General features: G+C 43.6%; 1 protein-coding gene across 2 annotated transcripts; it reads right to left on the bottom strand.

The window, feature by feature from the left end:
• Positions 1-659: 659 nt before the first annotated feature.
• znf710a (zinc finger protein 710a) lies at positions 660-6,140 on the bottom strand. 2 transcript variants are annotated; one of them, XM_018763775.1, is made up of 5 exons: positions 5,952-6,140; positions 2,591-4,081; positions 1,660-1,851; positions 1,401-1,575; positions 660-1,289 (listed from the first exon to the last, which is right to left on the bottom strand). In XM_018763775.1, exons 1-5 carry the CDS (start codon positions 5,994-5,996, stop codon positions 1,261-1,263), a joined length of 1,932 nt encoding a protein of 643 aa, XP_018619291.1. In that variant the 5' UTR covers positions 5,997-6,140; the 3' UTR covers positions 660-1,260. The 2 variants fall into 2 exon arrangements, with proteins under 2 accessions (XP_018619291.1, XP_018619290.1); XM_018763774.1 differs by having other exon boundaries at positions 660-1,080.
• Between the last annotated feature and the right edge of the window lie 14,526 nt (positions 6,141-20,666).

Genomic DNA, 20,666 nt, shown 5'->3' with positions numbered 1-20,666 from the left:
GTAGTTATTTGGAATATTACACAGAATATGAAGTGTGCTCTCCTCCAGGGGGCAGAGCTACATGCTGCAGCATGATAAAGAGGAATGCCATTTCAGATCCCTGTCAAAGCTGGGGGCAGTTCGCTCTCAGCCATGCAGCTTGGGGATCCAAAGACTGTGCGGTGACCACAGCTTTGCCTGGACATCCATGCAGAGGTTCAAGGGTCACTTGTGCTCCTTGGCAGAGTTGTATTTCTGCCGCCTAACATGGAATATAGTTCTGAAAGACAATTGTTCCTGGAAAACCTTGAGGACTTCAGCTGAGTATACTGGTAAGCTGATATGAAATGAATTTACTGTATCGATATTTAATAAGCAATTTCCCCACCTCTATTTCTAAGTCTAAACAAGAAGCATCCATGATGGCTGAAGACCAAATCTGAAATCCGCTCAAAATCTGCAGTTGCTATATTGACAAAAAATAGTACACTTACCGCAGTAATAGATATTTTGAAAATACAGAGTAGCCACATTTTGAAATACTGAATAAATCTGTAACTGCAACATACTGTACTCTATACAAGTCAGACTTAACACATTTATACTACTGACTTACTGTAAAATCTTGTAAGTCAGATCCACTTTCACCAGGAACAGAATTAGTCTGAAGTTTATGGTGGTAAAAATCAATCTCTCCATTATGGATGTAAGTACATGATCCAGGTTATAGAACCAACCATATTCCCCTTTAACGATACCTTTCTCAAGGTAAGGTCCAGGCAAACGCAGCAAAGCTTAAGTTGACTTTCCATGATGTTTCTCAGCAGGGCTCTTATGAAAACAGTTCAGTTTTGGCACATCAGGGGGGTCTAGAAGACCCACTGTGTGCACCAGCCAGTTTTTTTTTTTTTTTTTAATGTAGCATTGCTTGTAGAGGAATGATTCATTTAGTTGTTTTACTTCAACCACCCTGTGGTATTGATTTGCATCCTTTCCAAAGTTGCATCAGTCTAATTACTTTCATGGCCTCCCCTCCCACTGTTCCTTCCTCCAGTCATAGTTGTCCTCGTAGTCCAGTCCATCTGCACTGGAGTGGTGTGTCTGAAGAGTGAAACACAGGTGCACAGACTGCAGGCTTGGATCAAGGCCATATCTGGCATATCCCTTAACTGAAGAGCACACTTTCTGTTGCCCCCTCCTTCTTATATCATCTGTCTGTCTTCACTGCACTGCATATGTTTGCCTGTAATTTGCTTACTTTAAATATACAAAATGTGGAAGCTACAAGGTGGGTGAGACACTGAGGAAATCTGAAAATAAAACAAATGTGTAAGTCAGGAAACTAAATGGAAACAGGGCTCAAAAGAAAGGGGCAGAAAACCTGTTGTATGGGAATTTATGAAAGAAGTAACGTCCCTCACCTTGGCTCTCTGGAGAGATGTCCATGACACCATGCTTGACCTTCATGTGTCTGCTGAGGTTACCCTTGAGGTTAAATTTGCTGGAACAGTAGGGACACTTGAAGGGCTTGCTCCCTGCATGAAGATGCATGTGTCCCAGGAGGTTGTACATTCGGTTGAAGGACTTTCCGCACACCTGTTGGCAGGACAAGACCCAATGCTTTTAACTAGTCTGACAGCGCTACATTTTGCGAACGGCCTTTGAAAGCGTTTCTCTCACCTTGCATTTGAAGGGCTTTACGGGAAGGTGGACAATCATGTGGGTCTTGAGGGTCTGCTTTTGGACGAAGGTCTTGAAACAGATGTGACACTGGTATGGCCGTATGCTGGCATGGATCAGTTTGTGCCTCTTCAGGTTAGCGGACAAGGTGAACTCCCGCGAACATACGTCACAGCGGAATCCTTTCATCACCTAACAAAACAACAGCAGAGATGTCATGTCTGAGGCGAGAAGGACACTCCATCTGTGACACGAAAATCTGAAGATTTCTGTGTTCGTGGAAGCAAAAACTTTAAGCAATCAGATTAACATGTAATTAAGTGGCGGTTGCCATGGCAACTTGATTACAACATGCTACAGTTCACCATAATGTAGGTTCAAGAGCAGAAAAATCAACAGTTCTGGATCTACAGACAAGCTAGACATCACTCCGATGCCACCATTCCTGCACTGCTGTCATTGTAGCTCCATCTAGTGTTAGATCTCACATAGTCTGCATCTCTGCTTCAGAGGAGTAGTGCTGTGCACATAAACATGTCAACAAAAATTGGTGTTCACCAGGCAAAGTGCAGCATGCTCCTCACGTGCCCATGGCTGATGCTAGTTGACTTCAACTGTTAACAATTGTTTATTGAGGGAATATTTGTAAACCTCACATGAACGTTAGGATTTTTAAATGACCCTATAATTGCTTAACCACAAATGAAGCATCAGGACTGAACAAGTGTCTCAATCTAGATGGAAAGGAAGGAAATGAAATCTCTACGCAATACCAACTTAAATTATCACAGTTCAATGTCTGCATGCTGAAACCTGGAACAGCTTTGAGTGTGCTTCATGTGTTACCGTAAGATAGCAGGAGGACAACGTGGGGATGCACCATAGAACATGCACTTCTAATACCCTAGTTAAAAAGGTCGTCGTTAAGTACCTTGTGAGTGAGGGCATGCTGCTTTAGGTGGTGGATCTGGACAAACTCCATACCACATTCCGAGCAGACAAAAGGTCGGACGTTTTGGTGCTTCATGAGGTGGTTCTGCAGCTGGCTGCGGTAGGCAAAGGACTTGTTGCACTCTGAGCACTGGTACGAGGTAGGACCCTGATGGCTGGCTTGGTGTCTCCTAAGGTGGGCATAGCTGGGGAACTCCATCCCACACTGCGTGCATACGTGGCACCGGCCACTCTCGTGCTTGGTCTCGTGAGCCCGCAGCTCGCTGGGGTACGCGAAACCCCGCCCGCAGAATCGACAGCTGTAGGGCTTCACATCTGTGTGCTGCAGCATGTGCCGCTTCAGGTGGCTGGTCTGCGTAAAGGCCTTCTTACAGACGGTACACTTGTGCGGCCGTGTGCCCTGGTGCGTTAGCAGATGCGTTTGCAGGTGGCTGGGCTGCTTGAAGAGCTTACCACAATGCAGACACTCATGGGGCTTGATGCCGTTGTGGCCCAAAATGTGGGTGACAAGGTTGTACTTGGATGTATAGGACTTCTCACACATGCGGCACTTCCAGCGCTTGAGACCCTCTCCCACGTCCACACAGTAGGACTCATCAATCTGCACATTTATGTCGAGTCGGTCCATCTGCATGCGCCTGCCTTGCTGCCCTTCACTTTCCATGTGTTCTGGCCACATGATTGGCTGACTGTTATCATCATAGTCACCTGTGGTGCCCATTTCGCTGGACTCATAACACACCTCACTAGACTCGGAGCAGCTGCTAATCTTGTGGCTTTTTCCCTCCCCTCTAGTTGAGGGAGGATGGTCCCCAAGATCACTATTATGCCTTTCTCTGTCCTCCTCCTCGCCACCGTGAAGCTTTCTCCTCTCACTCTCTCCTTCCTCGTATGGGGCTTGTTCAGGCTGTGTGTCTGTCTGTTGGCTCTCTGCCCCGTTCTCACAGTTGGGACAGCAAGTTTTGGACTGCTCCTCCTTCAGAGGGACTCTGTAGGGGGTAGCACCGACCAGCTGCAGCCCATCTCTTGGGATCAGACCGTTGACCATGTGGAAACAAGGAGGGAGCGTTGATGACACCCCCTCTCCTTTCACCTGCTTCTCTGCTTCCGCAGCCGGTTCTGCTTCCCCCGCTGACCTCCTGCCTTTGTTGAAAGGCCCAAGCTGCCTCCGCTTGTTGCAGGGGAGCTCATTAGCTGGAGACTCGTCCAGATAGTCGCCGTTGGCACCAATGAGCTGGTTGGTATACTCGTATTCCATATCATCCTCAGGCGGAGAAGATTCTTTAGCCTCACCCATGTAGAATCCATTGGGTGCGATAGTGGCACCGAAGACCTCGTTCTGGGAGATGAGTCCCAGCACGGCAGCCTGGGCTAGAGAGAGCACCACAACCGGCTCTGTCTGCGTAGCTGCTTCCACATGCTGATCCATCTGGTCAGAGGTACATCTAACTGGGAGCCCACTCTCGTCCTCCTGAGAGAGAAATCACACGTTTAGATGAAAGCACGCTGACTAACAAAGTCTCAACCCCTGCGATTTAGATCAATGAGGGCACACGCTGAAGCATCTGCTGAGAAAACAGTATATTCTATTTGCTCACGAAACCTCTATCTGCTAATGTTTACCTTTATAATAATAGACGATGCAGGAAGAATATGCAGGGAAAAGCCGACAAAATCTGAAATCGTATTTGGGTGTCCTTCCTGGCAGTAAAAGCAAAAAGTGGACTTCCTGTTTCTTTTTTTGAGAACACCCACACGGAACGTCACTTTCAATTCCACCATTAACCTTCGCGAATAAAAGCACGGCACGCGCCATAAGCGATGCGAATGCAATTTGCTATATGAAGCGGTCACACAGTACATGCTACTAGTCCAGCAAAGCCACAGCCCGAATCCAAGTCCGCCAGAGAAGGCACATCCGGTTAGAAACGAGGCTGGTCTCTCGGCGTGCTGCTTCCTTCCTTAGTGGACACCATATTAATAAATAATAGAAATGCAATCCAAGTTCATGTAGGAGGCCCATTTCCACAGGCAGTCTGTGACACTTCCTGCCATGTCTAGAACAGTGCTGGTTGACTGTGACACTTCAAGAGCCATACGATGATTCCGACTCTGTAAAGACACCAGTATCGCCACACCGTAGCGACTGTGCAACAGGTTTTATCCAATGGGAGATCAGCTTCTCTTTAACCTCTTTAAGGTGTTAGACAGCGACAAAAATAAATATAAAAAAAAAAAAAACTCTCGAGCTGCCAACGTACTCTACGTATTAACGCAAGGAAGACTGCTGTATTGGACTACTTCCATGCCACTAAGTCTCTAAGTAGCATCTTGGCAAATAGATGTAATTAAACTTGTATCCCACCTCTACCTGACCATTCTAATCTTCCCCCCGTGAATGTCTGGAGAGATACCAAGTAGAGCAGCCTGGAAAAATGCTTCTTTCCCAAGTTTTTGTCGCGGATCAGCGAAAGGTCAATAGCGTACATTACCGGCTTTATTTAGGTCATAGCTCAAAAAACTGCCTACGAAGAAGGATGAGACACGCGCACGCAGCTCTGTTGTAGTCTTTTGACCTGTACGTAATGAAAAGAACCGAAAGTGGCACGAATGGCACCAAAACAGTACGTGATACTGCACCGTGTTTTGCTTTCAGTCTGCTCAGGACAACAAACAGGAGAGCGCGAGGGAAAGGCAGGAAAGAGTCCGAGGACACGGGCACGCGGCGTCATTTATAATTACTGTTTTTCAAGTAGTCAGAAGAGTGACACTGGGCGAAAGTGTGCGAGGGAGAAGCAGAGAAAGGGAGGGGAGAAGAAAGGGAAGGGGAGGAGAGCAAGAAGAATGAGTGAGTGAGTGAGTGATCGTGTGAGCGAGAGAAAGGAGAGGGGAGGGGCAGGGAGAGAGAGAAAGAGAGAGAGAGAGAGAGAGAGAGAGAGGGAGGGAGACTGGGTGGGGAGAGTGGAGGAGTGGAGGAGAAGGGAGTGAGAACAGAGGTAGAAAGAAAAACAGCGACTCAATGAAAAAAAAGGCCTTGCAAAATGAAGGACAGCGGCAAATGAGGATATGGCCTGGGACTGACAAAGTGAAACGTGAAGAGTGAGAGAGGAGAAGGTGGAATGGGCATGAGCGGGCTGAGGACAGACAGACACGTGAGAGAGGCAGAAAGGTGTGACAAAGGCACACGAGCATAATGAGTACCTTCTCTCAACAGCAACAAATGTTGAAGCTGCTTTTCCGTCTTGCCAAATCCTTCAGAAAAAGTGTCAGCCCTTTAATAACGCACAGCGAGGTTCCACCTAACACGGGAAATGTAGTTATGGTCAAGCCGTAGAACTTACCACGTTATTTCTGGCGTGATGTTTTAGGTGTTTTAGGGATCTCATCCTTCCAGACAACTGAGTAAAGCAAAAAAAACTACTCCTATTTATATCTGTGGGAGAAAGGGGGGCGGTGCCACTGTCTCATCCTCCTCCTACTGTTGCCGTTATCAGAACTGGCTGTGCCCCCCTTTAGAATCACCTTGTTTCTCTCTCTCTCTCTCTCTCTCTCTCTCTCTCTCTCTCTCTCTCTCTTTCTCTCTCACTCCCTCGCTCGCTCGCGCTCGAGCGCCTGCTCACATACAATTCAGTATCATCCTCTGTCTCTCAATCATTCTCCCTCGGACACACGGATCAGCGCAGCCCTCCTTTCAAACATGCAGGCACGCACATACACCAGTTATCTCCAGCACACGCAGCCCAGGCCCTTTCCAAACAGACGAAACCTAACGCAATGTAACGCTTTCCTCCGAGTGTCTCTTGCACGCACGGGAGCCTAGCAAGTTTGGAGCAACCATTGCACTATGGAATGACGTGTGTGTGTGTGTGTGTGTGTGTGTGTATGACTGGTGAAATATCAGATGGACACTTGCAGTAGTGCACTATGAGATACTGCACACAGTCAGCTAATGCTGGGGGGTGGGGGGACGCTTGTCGTTTGCTCCTGAAATAGTGGTGCACAATGCAAAGTAAAAAATCTGGTAAAAGCGCTGAGTGACAAAAGGAGAAAAGAAAAAAGGAGAGAAAAGCAGTTTGTGGAGGGAGGGAGGGAGGGAGGGAGAGACATGGGGAGAGGAAGAATGAGAGGGAGAGGGAGGGAGATGTGAGAGTAAGACAGAGGTAGAGATGGGGGAGGGAGACAGCAGGGGGAGGGAAGGAGAGAATACAGTAAAAAAGGAGGAAGATAGGAAGGGTAAAACTGGGGGAGGGAGAGCAAGAGCAAGAGAAAGGAGGAGGTCAGGGAGGAAAAAAATAGAAAGGAGAGAAGAGAGATATAGTGCTGAGAGGGGGATGGGGAGAGACAGAGGGACAGGAGGGTGAAAGACAGAAAGGGGGAGATTGACAGAAGGAAGAGGATAGAAAGGGGGGATGGGGGTGTGAAAAATAAAAAGACAAGTCCATCAGCAAGTGAGAGGCGGAGTGCAGAGAAAGGGGAAGGGAAAGAGAAAGGCAGAAGAAGGGAAACAAACAGAGACAGACAGAGGCAGAGAGAAAGAGGGAGGGAGGGAGGGAGGGAGGGAGAGAGAGGGAGGGAGGGAGGAAACGGAAAACAACAAGGGAAGGAATTAACTATTGAAGTTCCAGATCCACTTCTCACTGTGCTCTGAGGCCAAAAAGTGTGTAGCAAAGGGCAGAGCTTCTGCGGGGGACGGCGGTAGGGGTAGTTTCCTCCGCTTTCCAGGCGGCCGCTTGTTTTCGCAGATTCCCATTTGAATAGGAAACAAGTTTTAGCGGAATAAATGCAAACCGAAACACTCGCGACTGCGGTGTCATTACGTGTTTTTAAAGACGATCTGACAAAACACCACCGTTCTGGCACGGAATGACACTGGTGAGTTTGTGAATAGGGGCCAAGAGATTGCAGGATGTTTGAGAAAAGAAAAATGAAATAGAGAGGGGGGGGGGAGAAGAAGAAGAAAAAAAAAAAAAACGAAAGATAACAGACAAGGAGAAAGAAACAACAAGGGACACATACATAAAACAACACTCAGAACATGCCTGTGGGAAAATGAATAGAGAGAGAAAACAAAAGTAAGAGGGAAAAAAAAAAAAACGCTGGCAACGTTCCAGTCTAACATCTTCAGAACCTTACCCTCTGTCCATTTGCAAAGAAACTCTGGGCTACTGCTAACCAGGATAACTTTGGGAGAGTGGAATACGCTGTGAATAATGAACACCCCATCTCCTCCTAGGGTTCTCTCAGCATGTTTCAGAAAGTTTCCACACAAGGAAGAGAGCAAGGGGAAAGCAAGCTGGAGGAGGTCCTGCTGGGTTAATGAAATTCAGCTGAGATCCCCACTCAAGTCTGCCCCCTTACGCAGGTGAACACGAGCTGGCGGGAGCTTACATTACGCAAACTAATTTCTAGCACTTGCTCTGCTTTTCTGAAACCAGAAGGATCTGTGGGAGAAGGGCCATTTCAAAGTTGCGTTCCTGCAACCAAGGACAAAGGGATGGGGTGACAGCTGCAGAAAATGTGGGTCCTAGGAAGCCCACAAATCCACTATTCATCATACATGTGTTATTACACTGTTACATACAGTCAAAAGCACTGGTTGGTTGGACAAAATCCATATTTTAAGAAATACGAGCCTGTCATACTTCAACACCGTGGCAAATAATAGGACACACTGAGAATTAGCAAGTTAGTCCTCTGTAGGGGCGCAGTTTATATGGTCAGTTCTGGCTCAAGCTGAAACGGCGATGAGTTGAAGTATACCCCTGATGCCGAATTTCCAGTTTTTACAGTAATGAGCAACATTTCTAAGAAACAAACTAAGGCTTTCAAGTGTCAGGCTGCGCGAAACAAGTGGCGGTTAAAAGGGTAATTTAACTGGATGAAAATGATCATTTTTTGCTGTGAAGATCCTTACCTAATGGTCTCTTTACCCAAGAAGACAGACTTTGCAAATAAGGGATGCACACATTCTCCTTTCTCACACTTAAGTGAACACAACTGTTTACCTGGTTCACCCACAAGACTGAGAATGGATCAGGTACGGTTTACCACTGCTTGCTTACACATCCAGCAGGGCCCGGTGTGTATATGGAAGCAGCAGCTCTACATAACACAGACCCAGCTATATTATACTACATACATATTGACGCAAAACCCACAGTGCTACATGTGTCCTAAGCTAGGAGTTCACGAGCAGTCAGCAGTGCAGCGGTTAGAGCTGTTGCCTTCCCGTTGAAAGTCTCATGTTCAAATCCCTTACCCTACTGTAATTCCCCAGAGCAAGGGACTTCCCCTGAACTGCTCTAGTAAAAATTTACCCAGCAGTATCAATGTGTACGTCAGTGCTTTACTATACAAACCTAAGATTGTAAGCTGTCTTGGACAGAGGTGTCAGCTAAATAATAAAAATAATAATATTATTAATATGTGTATATACATCTAGTAAAGCTATAGAATGTATGTCCTCAACACACACAGTGCTATATAGCCACACAGATGCGGCAATATTACATAAAACTAGGGGTGGTATATACGTCTATGCAGAATCATTAGGGTTCTACATCAACACAGAATCAAAAATATTATACTGTATATCTGCACAGACCCAGCATATAAGATAGCTAACAGTAAAACTGAACATGGGCACTAATTATGGGAATATTTTAAACTTCAGTTACAATGAAATGCATCATAGAAGAATAAAACTTGCTAGATTTGGAAACTTGCATATTGTACCTCTTACATTTGAGGCTGAACCATGAAGATTTCTCCATGGTGATCATTAGTTATGGCCCTTTAGCAATCCAGGGTTCGTTGATGCAATTTCAGACTTCTTCTGTTTGGATATATATTGTTCAATTCTCTTGGCACTTTTGAGTGTGGCATTTGTACACATCTAAGCAATAAAGATCACCAGGTCAATCAGTCGTTACGTAAATGATTTTGAGTTCTCCCCCATTAAGTGTGTTATGCAGTCTGTCAAAGTCACACATATCTAATGTAAAATATAGATCAACATGGGGGACTAATATTGGCAGAGAATATCTGGAACAAAACGCCTGCAGTTGAGGAGAGAGCAGTAACAGGAGACTGCAGAGAGCAAGGAGAGAGAGAGAGAGAGAGAGAAAACATAAAGAGAAAGAGATGCAGGAGAAGAAGGGAAGAGCATTCAGCAAAGAGAATATAAAAGGAACAGGGGTGAGGGGGAGAGGGAGAGAGAGAGAGAGAGAGAAAGAGAGAGAGAAAATAAAAGGGGGAGGAGTGATCTAGAGAGTGAAGGGGGGAGTGCGATAGAGATGGGGGTGGGTGTGGGGGGTGGGGGGCCAGAGGAGAGAAAAACACTGAGGGGGAAGGGAAAAAAGCAAAAGGTAGAAACCCATAAGAGACTTAAAATAAAAAGGCCCTGTATTATTCTCTGTACATACAGATATATATACTTAAATACACGCTGGGAAGGATGCATAGAGGTATAAAAGTGAATCAAGTGTCAAGTCCTTCAAAAAGTAATTTAAGTTCATTTGTGCGGTTACCTAAATCAGCTATGTACGCAACACAAAGTAAGGGCACAGGACAGCTACACATTCCTTTCATGTCATACATGAAGTGATTTCATTTTGCTGCATATTCAGCATTACAATAATCTAAAATTATCTGCTACGTGACACCCAACAATACGAAGATGGATCGGGGTTATATTAGAGTTGCTTGCTGTCTTGGTAGTGGTCTGGCATGTTGAATTACTACGTTACATTGTTAACAAGAGCCTCTTTGGCTCATGCTCACATTGTGACATAACTTCTCGCCCTTGCGGTGAAGAAATGCAAATAGAGAGAAACTAACGCGCTTTCTTTCCATATTCAAAAATATTATTGTTATTAAGAGATAAGCTGGCTCATCAGTCTCCACTTTCCTTGTGGGTTTAAGACTGCCCTGTAAATTCACTCTTAGTTGAGGCTGACAAGAGAGAACAACATGACGGGCAGCTAAAGGAGCTCTCCAGGAACACATTCCAGTCGGTCCGCACACCCATATCACACTGACACCTTCGGAACCATCCCAACATGGAACTGGCGTCGTCCCAGCAAAGACCTTACACTCAAGAACGCAAAAAAAATGGCTGCCTTTCAACTCAACATGTTTGCAAAGACCAAGCAATTCAATAAATGTATGCTTAAAGAAGGAACTGTTTCAGATCCCCAAAAAAGAGAACAGTGATTGGCTCACATGAACAGCACTTATGACAAAATGTGAAGAAATGTTATTTTTGGATGGCATCTTATCATAAAAATGTTGTGGTTGCAGAAGGGGTTTAACAGTGAAGTCTATAAACAAAAGTTTTAACATATTGCATGCTATGATAAAACAGGTACAAAATGCCTGCAGTTTGAGCACAATAAAAATAAAGGGAAACTAATTCCAATATTTTTAATGCTCAAATTCCAACATGTCTAAATCGCGTTCACCCGTTCAAGTAAATTATGAACCAGTGGAGCAGATTTAGTGTCACCGTGTTCCACTCAGAAATGCACTCCCAGTACCTTCAAGGTAAAATGCATCCAAAAAACAGATTCCAAAACACAATAAAAAGAAGGATGGAAAATGTGAGTAACAACAAAATCACTCAAAAACTGGTGAAGGTATGGGTTTGGGATTTGGGTATGGGTTCTGAGCATGCTCAGATTACCTCTATACTTGCTTTTGAACAATTATTTTACTCAGGTCATATGTAAAAATGTCCATTTGAAACTACTTTTTAAAAAGGTAGTGACATGAATTGAATTTGCTTCTATTTTTTTGGAAACAATGTTTGGAAGTTGTGTGATTGCTATTCATAATATAAATAGTGAAGACATTATGTTTCGTGATGGATGGAGCCATAAAACACAATAAAAATATAATGAATTTAAATCAGCTTTCCCATTAAAACAGAAAAAAACTGTATTTGGAGCATAAAGGATGCAAACTTAAATGTCAGCCACATAGTAAAAACTATAATTGGCTATAGTTTTTGTCCATATCAATTCGTTTTATTTTCAACAGTGTCAAAAGACATTCCAAGGAGTCCTTAGAACTTCCAGCCCCATACCAGCAAATGTTCAGTTAAACATTCATTTAGCTGGCGCTTTTCTCCAAATCAACTTATGTTATGCTACCTAGAATTATTTACCCATTTATACAGCAGGGCAACTTAGAGTAAGTATCTTGCTCAAGGGTGCTACAGCTAGGGATAAGAATTGAACCTGTGACCTTTGGGCTAAAGCTCTAACCACTACACTACTAGCTGTCCTATAGGCCCTTTGTATAAATACATAAGGTACAGAGAACTTATTAAAGGTTTTCCAAATTTTTACTGATAGACATCTTAGAAACATGATGGACATCCCATTCAGGGTGTACGTCCCTGAGCTGAGGTGTATGTCCCTTGAGCCCAATGATTCTGAGATAGGCTCCGACTCACTGCGAACCTGCTCAGGACAATCGGTTATTAAAATTGGATTGTATGGATTTCTTAGAAACATGCTATGCATTTCTTATGAGGTCTCTTCAACAGACATCCTGTCAGGTTGAGAGTGAATTGGCTACTCATATTTATTGGTATTGTTATTTTTATTCAAGCGATGACTCCGTAAATTTAGTTCTCAAACTATAGAATAAAATTATACACATCCAAAGGAATATTGCGAAAAATATTACAAACAAAATGTATTGACATTTTAGATTGGTATCAATGGAAACTTTTTTGTAAAATATGTATGAGAAATGGGAGGGGGGGGTGTGGTGGCACAGTGGGTTGGACCGGGTCCTGCTCTCTGGTGAGCCTGGGGCTTGAGTCCCGCTTCAGGTGCCTTGCGACAGACTGGTGTCCTGTCCTGTGTGTGTCCCCTCCCCCTTCCAGCCTTACGCCCTGTGTTGCCGGGTAAGGCTCTGGCTCCCCGCGACCCCGAATGGGACAAGCGGTTCGGACAATGTGTGTATGAGGAATTTGACCCAACAGAAAATTTAGAAAAATTAATCCATAAGGGTAAAAATTGGATTAACAAATGTTTCTTGGAATTATAATGAAAAACTAGAGTATACAGGCGGAATCCATTTATTCTTAGTTAACATGGTAATTATTTATATTATACTTATATCAACAATCAAGACTTTAAATTGTTAATGTTAATGAGAGAATCCTTTTTTCCTGATAAGTTTCCAAGTCGTTAGACATGTTGCTCTCTATAAACCAAATGTAGAAAAGGCCTTCAGAGAGCTGCAAAGTGAGAAGGCACAGCTACTGTCTCATACAAGACAATCAAGACAGACCCTCGTGCCCCAGCAAACACGTCTCTCTTTATATTCCCCCTCCACCCTCTAGTTAAAAATTCTATCCTGGATCACCTTATTTCCCCCAAAGTTTCATTCTTTTAAATCAAAACCCTTTGTCTCTCTCTCCTTTTGTACCTTCCCCTTGTTTCCATGGTTACTCCACTTTCCGCACTTTACACTATCTATCTCTTCCTCCGTTTCCCCCTCTGTCTTTCTTTCTCTTCTTATCTCTCTCAATTTGCTTTCATCTCTTGCTTCCTTTCCTCTTGCTTTATCCCACACCCTCCTTACTCCAGCTTTTATCTGTTCACTTTCATCTGTCTTTCACCTCACCCTCCTTTCAAGCCTACCATTCCATCGTTTGTTTTTTTTGGAGAACGCTTAAAACTTTTTAAAATGTACTGGACTTTAAATTTCATATTTTGTATTAATCTCCAATTTCAATCTCTAATTCAGATTCTATAGCCATGAAGACTTCAATTTCATACACCGGTACGGTAAATGGACTCCTTCCATACAGAGCTAGGGCCCCAGGTTAATCGTCTCCTCTTCTGAAATTAGAAAGGCAATGCTGTCACAATGTGGAAAGTTTGCAATGTACTGATGAGCAACTGAAAGTGATTTAGATCTTTCCCATGTAGACTCCCATTTGGGCACACAGGGAGACCAATGAGAAGACAGGGGCCGTATGTGACAACACATACAACTGTTTGTCGTCTAGCACCAGTAAACAAATGCTTCTCATAACGTTTCCCCTGGGCACAAAGACAATTCACACAGCTGTGACATCCCATGTTGCCCTGCCTCCCACCTCCCAAACTAAACCTCCATGGTGACACCATACCTCATACCACTTAGCCACATCCAGTGACTAGGACACAATGCTCCTTTTGCTTCCATGTGTCTCTACAAGGAGACAATCACCCCCACAAGATGAGCACTGTGAGCTCAGGGTAGAAATATGGCCCGCCCTGGTGAGAGGGGCACATGTTACTGTGTGCTTGGAACAACTCTGAGGTTTGGATGCAGCAGCATGTGGCGCGGGGCAGCTTTCTGCAGCCCCTGTGACATAAGTCAAGATAATTCTCTCAAATTAGTGCAACTACTTGAAAAACAAATAAAGAAAGCACAGGAAAGGACACACTGAGTACTTAGGAGATAGGGGAACGAAAGAGGAGCAAACAGTTGAAGAAGTAGCATAGTGGATAAAAGGGAAGTCACAGAGACAGAAGAGAAACAGCTAAAAACAACTGACTGGCAGCTGTTCTTTCAACTGGAAAGACATAAATTTGACCCAAGAGTACATATCCTTGAGAAAGTATGTACCCTCAGTTGCCCCACTAAATTTTACCCAGTAGTATAAATGGATTAATCATTCTAAGTAGCTTAGCATACAAACTTAACATTGTAAATTTCTTTGAAGAAATGCATCAGTTAAACAAATTAAAAAAAAAAAAAAAAACTTCTACATTAAACATTTGATTATGAACAACTAGGATTTTCGGTAGCTCCTCATCTATTCAGGGTTGTGAAGACAGGGAAGATATGGCTGAAACACTGGTAGTGCAATGTAGATTGGGATATCAGTCCATCAAGGCCAACGACAATATACACAAATTCTGCCACCCATGTAAAAGTAAGAATTAAGGTCATTCATTTGCTAGAATTGCATGTTTGCTATAGGATACAACCAGAGTGAGTATCTGCATAAAACCCACAACTTAACTTGAAACTCTGAAGGTGTGAAAAGAAAATGTTAAAAGCAGAGCCATTGTGCCACTCTGCATATGAATATATTATTAAAAATATATATTTTTCATTATTCAAATGCTGAAAAACCTTTTGAGAGTCAGGATGAGCAAGCAGCCTACCGTCTTTCCAACTGAGGCTTGCTGACTGGAAAGGTCAGATGTAAGGAGAAGTAAGGAACGTGTGCTGGGAGAGCTAGCACTGATAAGAGATGGTCATAGTCAAGGTGTGATATTCAACCTGAGATGGAGTTTTGTTTGTTTGTGATGGGAAACAAAAGTCTTTTCACTGGCACTACAAGTCGCAAACAACACTGAACTAATAACCACACTGTTCTGGAAGGTTCTTTCTCCTACAGTGGTGGGGGGCTTCACACAGAGGTATTCATTTCAAGTAAATGTATTGTTATGTGCTACTGTATGTGTGCACACCACATCATGTAGGGTGTAACAGCAGTCTTACAAGCATATTTCAAGCAATTAATACAAATAATAACATTGACAGACACAAAAGCAAATCAAATTGCAGTCAATAACAGCATGGAAAAAGGCAGGAGGCAAGAAAAAGGACGAGGGAGAAAAAAAATTAAGGAGATGGTACTGAAGGAAAATTATCAGGGAGTCTAAGGCCATAGTCTGTGTGTCCCTCAATAATAGTGATGTAAAGAGAAAAAAAAATCAATAATTTTTTGGCAAAGTAAATCCTGTTAGGGTACACATTTCGAATCTTCAAAAATACCTTGATGTATATTGTCACACGTATATACACAAAATTAATGCTGTCACCTCCTCAAAAAAGCCTAGATAATAACCATAACACATATAAAAGATACCATCTTTGCTTTAAAAGCAATTTTACATGTGATGTATTAGTAAAGGTTTCAAATTTTGTCACAAGTCTTCTCATTTACCATTTACTTGTAAAATATTAAAGAACGTCAGTTCAACCAGTATCTCAAACATGATACGGTACATTTTGACAATATGGTGCAAATCTCAGTCACTGTAGGACCTTCTGTTACATATTGTAGTTACATATTGTTGTACAGTACATTTTGACAATATGGTTCCCATTTGTCAGATGCTGCAGAAACTGCTGTTATATGCTGTAATATTTACTGTACAATTACATTTATTAAGTCAGCAGAGGCTTTTCTCCAATATGACATTCAGACATTGTTAACAAGAATTTAGCTGACATCTTTACCCAAGGTTACACAATGCTAGACACATTACAGTAAACTCTTTCCAGTCATTTGCCCTTCTATTCAGAAGAGCAGTGTAATGCACACATAACTCACACACTATGGGCAATTTATATTCCCCAATACACCTGACACACATTGTCTTTGGACTGTATATGAAAGCCAGAGGACATGGAGGAAACTCCACACAGACTGAGCTGGATTCTAACTTCTACATGATGGCTGATCATTCAGCCCACAAGCTGTGAGGCACCAGTGCTACTGCTGCACCACCTTGCTGTACCTGCATTGTTCTATAGTTCATTTTGACAATATAGTGCACATCCCAGACTGTCACTATAGGAACTCCTTAGATGCTGTAGTTTTGCACTCATTGACCATTTTTAGGTACACAAGCTCTTCAATGCAAACAGGCTGCTCCTCCAGTCAATCACACTCACACACACACACACACACACACACACACACATCTTCAGAACCGCTTGTCCCATACGGGGTCACGGGGAATCGGAGCCTACCCGGTAACACAGGGCGTAAGGCCGGAGGGGGAGGGGACACACCCAGGACGGGACGCCAGTCCATCGCAAGGCACCCCAAGCAGGACTTGAACCCCAGACCCACCGGAAAGCAGGACCGTGGTCCAACCCACTGCGCCACTGCGCCACCGCACCCCCCTCCAGTCAATCATATGACGACAATTACATACGTCATGCAGACAACAAGTCCAAGAGGTTCAGTTACTGTTACAATATGTATTCAAATGGGCAAGAAGTGTGATCTAAGCAATTTTGAACACGGAATGATTGTTGGTGCCAGGCGTGATGGCTACAGCGTCTCAGGAACAGCCACACTCCTGGGATTTTTGTGCATTACAGTGTCTAGAGTTTACAGAGAATGGTACGATAAAGAAAAACATCCACCCAGGAGCACTTCTGTGGACTAAAACACCTTGTTAATGGAAGAGGTCAGAGAAGAAGCAGACAAGAAGGCTACAAGCAGAGAAAGTCAGAAAGCTCAGTACAGCAGTAGTGTGCAGAAAGGCATCCCTGAATGCAGAACTTATGAAACCTTGAAGCAGATGGGCTACAGCAGCAGAAGACCATGCCTAGTTCATCTCTTGTGAGATTAGAACAAAAGAATGATGTTTCAGTGAACATAAAATCACCAAATTCAGAGTTTGAAAATGTGGAAAAATATTGCCTGGTTTGTCAAGTCACAGTTTCTTTCGCAACATGCTTATGGCAATGTCAGAAACTGGAATGAGAAGAATAAACCAATGAACCTATCCTGCCTGGTATCAACGGTACAGATTAGCAGTGGAGGCCTAATGGAGTGGGAAATATTTTCTTGGCACACATTAGGTTTCTGGGACCAAATGAGCACTAAACACTAAATCATTCTTACTCACCACTTATATCCCTTCATGATCAGATTAGCTTTTCTCAAACTGGTCATGCCAACAGGAAAATGTGCAATGTCAAAAAGCACACTACATCTCAGGATGGATCCACTTTACTCCACTGGATACTACATGCCCCGCCTCTCAAACCAAACCAAAGTCTTTGGGATGAGGTGGAATGCCACCAAACCCTAACCCGGAGAAACAGTGTGAAGCTTCCAAGGCAGCATGGATCAAGAACCCTATGGAACTGGTCCAGCACCTTTTGTAGGAATTCATGCTATTCTGGAAGCAAAAGAATGTCTCACCCAGTACCTGGCGTACCTAATAAAGTGGCCAGTGAGTGTATATTATTACGTTTTGACAATATATCGTGCATCTCGAAGACACTGCAGGGACCCCTGTTTCATAATGTTGTCATACAGTGCATTTTGACAATGTGCGGAACTCTTAGTTATACAGTATGTTGTTTTGTACAGTAGAACATCCTGCCAATGGGCTGCACACCTCAGGCCCTGTAGGAACTGCCACAGTACAGCCGTATACATTGTTTTACAGTACACTTTGAAACTTTGACGGAGATGACAGACAATCAGGGCTGATTGATGATCTTGCTTTATATCGCTGTGTTTCTCTCCGCACCTCAATACCTTCAGTTCCATCTGTTTGAGGATGACAGGTGAATTATATAGGTAATTTGTATTTTATCCTAATATCGGACGAAACCAGAAAAACAAAAAAATGTCCGAAACGGTAAGTTAGAAAAACCAATGACTGCGTAGGTCTACGACATCATGCCATGGTTGTTTTTTTTTTTTTTTTAATCAGTGGTCAACGCACAGAGACGACTGCGAACATCAGTTTCTTGGTTTTTATGAAAAAGTTCACGTCCAGCAGAACGGCCCTATGCCGAGAGCAGCGCTGCTCCACTCACCCGTCACCCACCGGGGGGGAGGTAAGTTGTGCGGCGCGCGACTTCGGCGATTCGCGGGCAAAGTACCGTTCGTGCTCGGCGCGCGCAGGCCGGAAGGGAACGAAGCAACGTGACGGAAGGAAGAACCGTCGCGCTCCTCCTCACGAGACTAGTCACTCCAGAGCTTTTTTTTTTTCCGTTAATCGTTCATTTATTTTATTTTTACCTGCAGTTCCTCCACCTGAGACCCGGGCAACGTCTTACTTAACTTCACGCTGGTAACGCCAGACGCTTGTTGGGGTATATTTTTGGAGTTAAACAGCATTAGTGGCATTAACTATATTTTTAAACTATCACACCAATATCTATTTTAATAATTCATAGTCTGTCTTTACGAGTTTGGCGTGTGTGTGTGTGATCATGTTTTACTAATTGTTCTCACCGCCATGGCTTCACGCCGCGGTTTTACCTTCACCACCAGAGGTCACCATTTCCTTGACAATTAAACACGCGAAGCGGTCACGTCAGTGAGTTTCCTGAAAAACAGAACCTTTTAAGGATAATGTTTCTATGTAGCAGGCTGTTAGTATGATCGCGCAGCATGTTAGTATAATCATTAGCAATCATGGCGTGGAGAACAGCATTTCGTGTCCTGCTGGGGCATGGATGTAGAAGGGCGGTCATGGCACCAGGAAACCTGGCTTTTACCAGGCTTTTTTACCCTCTCTGTGCTGGAGAGAAGTGTGGGGACAGTCTACAGCAGGGCTGTCCAATGTGCAGCCCATGACAACATTTGTAAAATTATTCATACATTTACTGTGCCTGCTATAAATATGATAAATTCTATGTGTTATCATGTGATAATACAGGTGTAGTCAGACACACACAATAAAATAAATGCCAGCCAACATCAAGAACTGCTTGTCCCTCGCGGGAGCTGCATTCGGAAACACAGAGCACAAGGCTGAAGGGAAACACCCAGGACGGGACGCCGGTGCATCGTAGGGCACCCCAAGTAGGGCTCGAACCCCAGATCTGCCACACAGCAGGCACCGGCCAAACCCACTGTGCTACCACATCCGCTCCTGATAAATGCCACGTAAATATTTTGAAATTATTCAGGGGGTTCAGTGGTACACAAGAGGTCACTGTATACTGTTATTTATCTTATGGGGGTGCAGTGGTGCTGTGGGTTGGACCGGGTCCTACTCTCCAGTGGGTCTGGGGTTCAAGTCCTGCTTGGGGTGCCTTGTGATGGACTGGTGTCCTGCCCTGGGTGTGTCCCCTCCCCCTCCAGCCTTATGCCCTGGGTTGTCAGGTTAGGCTCCGGTTCCCTGCGACCCCGTATGGGATAAGCGGTTCAGAAAGTGTGTGTATTTATCTTATGCCTTTGATTTTTTTCAGAGGCCATGAAATATTCTTTTGATAATAGTAAGTGGTGGATATTACTGATGCTTTCCGTTCGTCAGAAATAACACCAGGGGACAGTGTTATATGCACAAAGTGATGTTTTGGAAAAAGTTTGGTATATCCATCTTAGTAGAGGGCACAGAAGTCTTGTGGCATCAGACTGATATAGTCAGGACATGATATAATATGCCAGCATTGTAGGTTCTAGTGATTTATCTTCTGTCTTAGCTTTGCAAAGTCTTTATATTAGGGATGACATGAATGTAGCTGCCCTGATATGCACTGGTGTCCCATCCAGGGTATACCCTGCCTCATGCACTATGCTTCCAGGATAGGTTCCTAACCACTGTGACCCTGCATGTGACAGTTAATGAATGGATGAATGAGTGCATCTTTGTAAAGCTTTCAGCAAAATTGTCATATATAAATACTAGATTATTCAGATTGCTTTAGAAAACAAGTAACTTAATATATTAGCTTTTTCTTCTAAAGGTGGAAAAAAATTGCAGTTTAAGATTTAAATTCTGGATAAAGACTGTATAAACCACTTTAAGACAAACATCACATTTGCATGTTGTATTTGTAAGCAGATGGAATATTTCAAATGGTTGAGGTAGACTGGTTATCAGGTAAGCTTGTAGAATGACAACATACTTCATAATAGCACTGCCCATACAGACATACAGTTGGGTATCTGGAACTGTTATTCTGCTCATTAATTATGTGCCAACCACTAGCCTGTTTTGTAAACAGATAATTATAAACATGAAAGCCTTTAAACCTTCCGTTAAAATTAATGACTCTTTCTTGATGTCTCAGTGGGAAATTTTATGAGAAAAAATATTTATGTGACACCTACTTTGGACAATAAGGTAAATTCTGTGAAATAATGGGCAAGTGTTCAATATAACAGCGTTCTCCAGTGGCACCTCCATTAGGCCTTTTCTAGTATGGTTCTGTTTAAATAGTGGCAGAGGTTATAAAAGGGCCCCTGTGGCCGATAATGAGCCACACACCGTCAGTGCTGCTGACAAGGCTGCGTAATGCAAAGGTTATCTGCGGCATTGTGGATA

Source organism: Scleropages formosus, chromosome 11, assembly GCF_900964775.1.
Source record: "Scleropages formosus chromosome 11, fSclFor1.1, whole genome shotgun sequence".
NCBI classification, from domain to species: domain Eukaryota; kingdom Metazoa; phylum Chordata; class Actinopteri; order Osteoglossiformes; family Osteoglossidae; genus Scleropages; species Scleropages formosus.
This window is presented reverse-complemented; position numbering and strand designations above follow the sequence as displayed.